Source organism: Lolium rigidum, chromosome 5 (genome assembly GCF_022539505.1).
Source record: "Lolium rigidum isolate FL_2022 chromosome 5, APGP_CSIRO_Lrig_0.1, whole genome shotgun sequence".
Taxonomy (NCBI): Eukaryota; Viridiplantae; Streptophyta; class Magnoliopsida; order Poales; family Poaceae; genus Lolium; species Lolium rigidum.
In genome coordinates this window covers 189,183,212-189,190,989 of record NC_061512.1, presented here as the reverse complement: position 1 = coordinate 189,190,989, position 7,778 = coordinate 189,183,212, and the positions used below count along the sequence as shown (strand labels likewise).

Below are 7,778 nucleotides of genomic sequence, written 5' to 3'. Positions count from 1 at the left end.
CGGATGTTTCCTCAATTCGGAGCGGATACGAATATAAACAGATAATAGATTCATGTCTCTTATAATGTGCCAACTATAGAATGGTAGAGAGATAAATATAAAGAAATACAGTAATGCATAGTAGTTTCAAGCTGAATCATATAATTGAACATTTGACCGACTTGTTAGCTTCTCTAGGTTCGGTAGGTGTCAAATTACTAAAATTGGCTAACATAATCTTATTCGGATACGGATATATTCATTTTCATATTCACATTTGCTTCAAAATTCAATACCATATTTGTATTTGCTTTTTGTAAAACGGATTCGGATATTTACCATATCCATTTGCACACACGTTCGGATTCGGATATTACCATTTTCATTTTTAATTTCTCGAATACGAATGTCGGATAATATGGACTATCCACTACCAATTTCCACCCCTATGTATGGGCCTCTTGCTTGCACAAATTATAAAACACATCAATATTAAAACACAATAACCTGAGGTTGGGTGGTTAGGAGGGTGGTTGTACCCCCAACCCACCAGAGTTCAAACCCCAGGTTTGACATCTGTGTGTCTCATAAAGGCGAAATATTCATTCAGTGGGAGGCGACGTTCCCGTCGACAGCGAGGCGCCTGTGGTGACTTCGTCAATTTGAAGATCCAATCCGCCGGCTCAATCTTCCGGAGGTGCTCATAGGGGTAGGGGTGTGCGTGTGTGCGTTCATAGGGGTGAGTGTATGTGAGCGTCTGCGTTTGTACTGTGTTTCTCAAAAAAATAATAGACATAATGCCACATTTTCGGCCAAACCTGACACATTTGGGTGCTAATTCTCTTGAACCAACTGAGTGATGATATGCGTGCTAAGCTGCTGATGGTATGGTGTAGGACATGGCCTGTCCGAAATAATATTATATTTGGAGATGGTAAGTGCACTATTAAACATTCATCAGTTTTCTTACAATCTTAACTTAATAGTTGAGGAGGAGCGACCTGAGTGAGATGGGCCCGTGCTAACTCCTCGCTCCAGATGAATAGATGATATTCACGATCGCACATCTCGTAAAAATGTATTCAACATCCTCTCTTGCTAACCATGTTGTAATTTTGCATCATGATGAAGCCCGAGATCCCCAAGTAAAACTTGCGAGGCTGCAGCTTGTTGACGGGACACAGTGAGTCCTGTATACCGAACCGGTAGAGAAGACACCTCTCGTATCCCGCGACTATGGCAAAGAATCTCTTCTATCCGCGATGAGCTGAACACCCTGAGAAGATCTTTATATATTGCAAGCACGTGCATGAAAGCACGAATTGTGGGCTGTTTCTTGATGTCATTTATCCAATTGACCTCTGGGATTGCTTCTGCAACTATTCTTCCGAAGCAATATCCTCAATTGTTCTCCCATTTACCCATTTATCTTTCCAAAAGTAACAGTTCTTTCCATCCCCAATAGACAATAGTTACTTTAGACCCTGCATTGAACAAGTGTCTGACCTTGTCGATCACAGGTGTGCTGGCATGCTCCATGGGTTGCCGATGTTCACTCTCAGATTCCAGGTCCATTTTGTGCTTAAGGCGTCACTCATGAATTCCAGATTCATTATGCCTAATCCTCCGAGTTCCTTCGGTTGACAAACCAATTTCCAACCAAACAATGTCCTCCCGACTGTATGTGTGCCTTTCTAGAGAATTGGCTTCAGTATTAGATAAAGGCCTTTGATCTTCCAGACCAAGAACAAAGTTATAGTTTTCCACAATTTTTCCAAGATTAGAAATTTGGTTGTTCCATTTTTTAATACCATGTCTCATAGATTTAAACCTTGCTGTAATGTCCTTAGCAGGATTGTAATATGAACTAGTGTGCTGCCAAGTTCTCTGCACTCTCCTCCATCAGAACCATCAAAATCTAACCAGAATTCCTCAAATCTGAATAGTTGAGCTCTAGGAATGTTTATACCGATCCCGGAATATGATCTGAGCCAAGCCTAGCCATAGAAGAAGCCAGCGTATTAGTAAAGCTTGTTCACAGTTTGGTCTAAGACCGGTTAAATAAAGAGCCCAGCGGTACCACACCACATCAATGTTTTATTTCGGGTTAGCTGGTTTTTGAATTGAACACACGCTCGAGCAGAAAATCTACAACTGGGCTGAGACGGTCTCAAACTAACGAAACCATCCAATCCGTTCTAATTGACTTGCACATCAAAGGTAAGAGCATCTCCAGCCGTTTGAGGCCCCCGGGCGAAAATCTGGACTTAACAAACGTCTGATTGGAAAAAGGGCGTGGAGGGCAATATTTTCCCAGTCGCAGCGGCGGTAGTGGACGTCGAAGGGGAGGACGAAGGAGCCGACGGAAGCCAGAGGATGTCTTGGCGATGGGCGTCGTACCAAGCCCTCGTCTCCTCGTCCATCTTGCCGTAGTTGCCGCTGATCAGGAACGCCACGGCGCAGGGCTGGCGAGATGCCCTCGTACATCGCGCCATCGTACTCCGGCGCTGATGGCGTAAAACTCGTCATGTCGGTGACGTAGGTGTCATGGAACATGGCCGTGGCCGGTGACGCCGGCGAGAAGGTGGAAGGAGAGCCGATCGTACCTTGGGTCAGCCATGGCCCGGGGAATTGGCCGACGCGCGGCTGGGAGAAGTTCATGGAGACCAGCCTCGCTTGTTCGTCCGCCGCCCTCTTCGCCGCGAGCTTCTTCTCCCTCTCCGCCTGCCGCGAGTTTCATTCCGCCGCCGCTCCACATCCTCCGCCCACCTTGCGTTTGTCCAGCCCAGCGGCCTCTCTTTTGGCGTCCGCGGCTTCCTCGCCTTCGGCGCGCCGTCGGCGGCGATCTTCTTCGGCGGCATGGTGGTGGAAGGGAAGAGGAGGAGCTGCAAGTGTGGGGGAATGGCAGTAGCTCCTCCGAAATTCGCCGGGGAAAATGGTTCTATGCGGCGCATTTTGGAGGGAAAATGAAATAAATGGAGGGAACTACCCTTTCTGTCGCCGACACCGCAGGCCCGCTCGATGTTTCGCGCATTTTTGTTTCGTCCGGAGTCCCCGACCGGGCCTCGGGAAGCCGGGGATGGCCTGGGCTCTCCGGATGGATTAAAGGCCAAATCCGGGGGAAAACGAGGAGCCGGGGGCGCGGCTGGGCCGAATAATGCCGTCCGGATGAAACAAAGGGCTGCTGAGGGCCTCGTCGGGGAGACGGCTGGAGATGCTCTAAGTAACTCCTCCAACACCGCCTCATGCACACCCCCCTACGGAGGGCACGCCTCCGGCGCTGCATCCACCATGAACTTAGGGCCGGTCCATACTTATGCGGGACCTAGGTGCAAAATGACAAAAACCTGACTTTTTTTATTAAAAGGATTTCAGCTCACACACAAACTATAAAAACATTTCATAGTTTAAAAAGAAAGTAATATTCAGTACATAGCATATATCTGAGGTGCTCATATCCTTTTTTTTTTTACCTTGCCCATTTACAGAGAGTCCATCGGAAGAACTATCACTACATAACATAGATTTCAGTTGGTTACTCTTAATTATTTAGTGGATCCATTTGCATAGCTGACTTTTGAGATTCAACTAATAACGTACCTACCTGTTTTATTTTCTTCCGCATATTGCCACACAAGCAATACAAGTTGCATAAAAGATGGTAAGAGACAAATGAAATACCTGGTTCAACTTATATGTAGACTGAACATATAACCCCTTTATCTATAGCATGAACAACATGATCACACATCCATGAACCAGACTATTCTTCCTATTTGTCTTGAGTAGTGAGCCCTCTCCCAGTTTCTCTGATCCAATCAAGAACCACACCCCATCGCTTTTCTAGCTGAAGAAGGGAAGAGGGGAGCTATTTAAAAACGGATTGAGAACTGAGGAGCAATCAAAGGACGAACATAGTACTTAGAATCTAATTGATTGGGAAAGAAAAGAACCATAAATTGATGGGGGGGATGTTTGGGCAAGGACGGAGCTGCGCATCTGGCATCGATTAATGGCGTGCCGCTACTTGGAAAAGCTCCAACTCAGCTAGTAGAAGTACACGCCAAGGTAAGCGGTGCAGAGGCAGCGTGCCACGCCTTATGCGTGAAGCTCCCTCATGTCCCACTCGCCGGTCGTGGGCAAGAAGATCTCCACAAGCTCACAAGGAGGCTTGTAGCGGAGTAGTAGGGCCACGTTGAAGGCAGTCTTACAGGTGGACACATCAACCTCGTAATGGATTCCGGTATTGGTGTCACAGACCAACCCAATACGGTCAATGTCGAGAGAGCGCAATCGAGTGGTTCGTGGCTGCATCACACACTTAGTTGTGGCACATGGTAATATGGTTCCATGTGAGTGACGCAGGGTGTGGCAAATAATTAAATTCTCCGGTTCCCGGTGTACCTTTTCTTCCAAATCAAGGTACTCATATTTGGACACAAGTTTGTATATTTGGTAGCAATTTTACCGTTGCGCATGAATGAGATATTGCGTTGGATTATGACAAGAAAGCTTGCTCGTTTAGATGTACTATACTATCATTTTAAAACAAGTGACTCTTCTTTAGCTAGATATAATCTAGCTGCATTTCAACGTGTAAACATATTTATATCTAGAAAAAATTAAGTACCTTATTTTCAAAGGAAGGGAGTACCTGCGGAATGTCCTGTGACTATGCAACGATGTGTGTGCAGAGTGCAGACATGTCACTTCTAGTCGAACAAATAAAGGGAGGCTTTCACATCATCACTAGACCAACGTGTACATACATCCAGGAGTAGTGACAGGAGTCCATCTGAGTTTCCTTTCTTTTTCTAAACTCTTCCGCCGCTGCGGGCCCCAGCTGGCAGTGGCACACGAAATTAGGCGGGGGCGTGACCCGGGCTGCTGCTGCTTACGAAGGCGACCCCGGCGGTTTCGAAGCCTCCGAAAGCCTCATTTTAAGCCCACGAAACCACGGCATGTCGGCATCCTTCTTCCTCCTCGATCCTATCTGTTCCTTCTCTCCCCGCTCTCCTCATCTGTAACTCCCCTCCTTCTCCTCTCTGTCACTCCGGCCACTATGGCCACGCCGAGATTTCTCGCCATCCTCCTCGTGGCCGCTCTCCTCGCGCTCTCCTTCTCGCAAGGTACACATACGTTATTTGCAAGATCAATGGCCTCCCCTGCATCACGTCAATTCGGTAAGGATTAAATGACGTACGCCTGCTGATGGATGGATGGGTTCTGCAGGGCCGGTGTTGCTGGCGGAGGGGAGGAAGGTGCAGGTGCTGAGGGCCGCGGGACACTCCGGGCGGCGTCCCCTCCACGGCGGCGTCCGGTTGCAGGAGCAGCAGCAGGGGATGGTGTCTACGGTGATGGACTACGACGAACCCAAGGCCAACACCAACCCCCACGGCAGCGTGCCCGCCACGCCGGACTACCCCACCGGGCCGCCGGGCCACTGACTGAATCACTGATCGATCTGCGCGTTTGCACGTACGGTGCGGCATGCAGATCAAGAGGAAGAAGAAGAGGGATCCGGGAAAGAAGCTGTTCTCCTCCCTCTTGCCGGACGGTAAATCTTGGTGAATTGGTAGACAATTTGATTCTGGTCGTCCTTGACAGTTCGTTTAATTTTGAGAATTGTAAGTAGGTCGTGTGCGTGTTCAGTTTTGATCCGAGGATCTGTATGTCCTTCCCAGCTGCATGCCGCCCATCTGTACAACCCGTCCATGCATGTGTTCTCTTCTATGCAATAAAATCGTCTACATTTGTGCCATTGAATCAGATATCTAAATGTATACGAGTCCCTTTGATTGCAAAGATAATCATTTGATCATTTCATTCGGCTAGGACACAAATGCTGGAACATGCATCACGTACGGCTTAATTGAGATGTCAATTTGTTAAATATTATACACCTTTCCTTCGTGAAGTAACTGTGGCGGCTGTAATTGGAGGACCGGAAGCTATGCCGGAGGGGAGTATTGGATCGACGAACACTATGCTTCACAAGCTAATGTACAGCTTGCGGGACGATGTTCATGTTCATTTTGAAATACATACGTGTCGGGTGTTTGGTGACTTGCTGCAATGGCCTCGACGAGCGGGGGCAGCAATCTTGAAAGACTTCATTTTTGGTGGTGCTTCTCGAGTACTGAGTTTCGATTTGCATAGTTTGACTTCCATTGGTTGTGGAAGACATTGTTTTGTAAACTCGGGCTTTCTCCACGTGAAAACATATGATCTTTCATCAGATGACAACAACGCTTATACATCGTTTCCTTCTTAGAGCCGTCGCTTTTGGAGAATTTTTTGTATACTCGAGATGTTGTCCTTGGTAGTGGTTAGAGTACTGCTAGTGCGAGTAATTGATCACCGTGGTGGTTTTTTTTGCTATGTGTATTCTTGATGTCTTATGGCATTTCTTGGTGCAAATACCCGTTGTAATTGGTATTTAGGTGATATTAATATATACTTTTTATCTAGAAAAATAAAATAACCATGTACTTGCATCTGGCTGCCACATCATTGCGTTCCCAGCACAACAGCAGGGCATGGGCATTGTTTTTGGGTCAACTCATCGATCAGGTTGCACGTACACATGAGCTGCTAGTTCTTGAGTTCCGTACAGATCGATACCTTTTGCTTAGTCTTGATGCAGTTTTAACCGGCTGATCTCCTTAAGATACTTAACAGTATCACTCCACGAAGTCCCATCGGTCCTCGCTAACAACTCGGGTGGGCATGGATATATTGGTGCGTCCAATGGTTGGCACATGTCGACCTCGTGATCCAACGACAAGGGTTGGCGTGCTTTGGATCTTTGCTGCACTTATTCTAGCTCTAAAATAAAGAGGCGGTAGTAGATGAGACGGTAGGGTTGCATGTTTGGTACATGCGCACCATCATCATATGATTTTCGTATCACTTAAAACTATAGGACGGATGCTCGTGAGTCCACCCTAGTGGACCCGGCCCATGTGTCACGACTAGGTGCTCAAAAACAAATTCATGTGTGCTACCAAGTTGACTCGTATAAACTGGGTGTTGTTAATTTGGCGTCCGACAAATGCCACGAAGAGTGAAGTTGATGGCCGTAGGGTAGGATGCTAGGTTGGGTGCCGTTGGGTTTGGTTCGCGAGTTGGTCCACGTGGCTTTTTAGTGCACAATCCTTAGCATCATTTTGCTTGGCTAATCACTTCCGACACTTCAATTAACGGACAGATAATCGTGACCGAGATTCTTGGTTTGTACGGGAGCCTTTTGCTTCGGGTATTGTTTGACATTTTCACAAACTTGTAAGCTAAACAAGTAATAGGGCACCTCCAACGGTGCCAAGGGGACCCAGGAGGCGGCGGAAAAAAGGCAAAAAACCCATCTAGGGTATCGTCCTCCTCGCCAGCAATACCGCTGGTCCACTCCGCCTCCGGTGGCCTTGGGGCCTTGGAGGTGTGGTGGACCACGGTCCCTCGTCGGCGGGAAGTTTCTGTTCTTAATTTAGTTTGCTTTTCAGTCTCTTTTTTGGGACGGTGAGGCGGCGGCTACATCCTGAAGTCAGAATAAGGTCCTCCCCACCCTATCCTCACTCCGGTGGTGCATCTAGCGCTGTCGGAGGGCGCGTGGAGTTGTGTGCCCGCCGGATCTGCTGGGATCCGGTCGGTTTTCATGTTTGTTGGTGTGGTTTCATGATAGTCTCCTCCGATTTACGGTTGTCATCATTGCCGATGGTTGCCGCTCTGGTGCGCTGGTCCTTTGTGACCTTAGCACGACGACTTCCCGTCTGTCTACTACAACAAGCTCTACTACGACAAGC

The 7,778-nt window shown here is 47.7% G+C and overlaps 1 protein-coding gene across 1 annotated transcript; it reads left to right on the top strand.

Moving 5' to 3' along the window:
- Positions 1-5,017: 5,017 nt before the first annotated feature.
- Positions 5,018-5,745, top strand: LOC124658312. The gene is made up of 2 exons (XM_047196676.1): positions 5,018-5,108; positions 5,212-5,745. Exons 1-2 carry the CDS (start codon positions 5,042-5,044, stop codon positions 5,424-5,426), a joined length of 282 nt encoding a protein of 93 aa, XP_047052632.1. The 5' UTR covers positions 5,018-5,041; the 3' UTR covers positions 5,427-5,745.
- Positions 5,746-7,778: the final 2,033 nt, after the last annotated feature.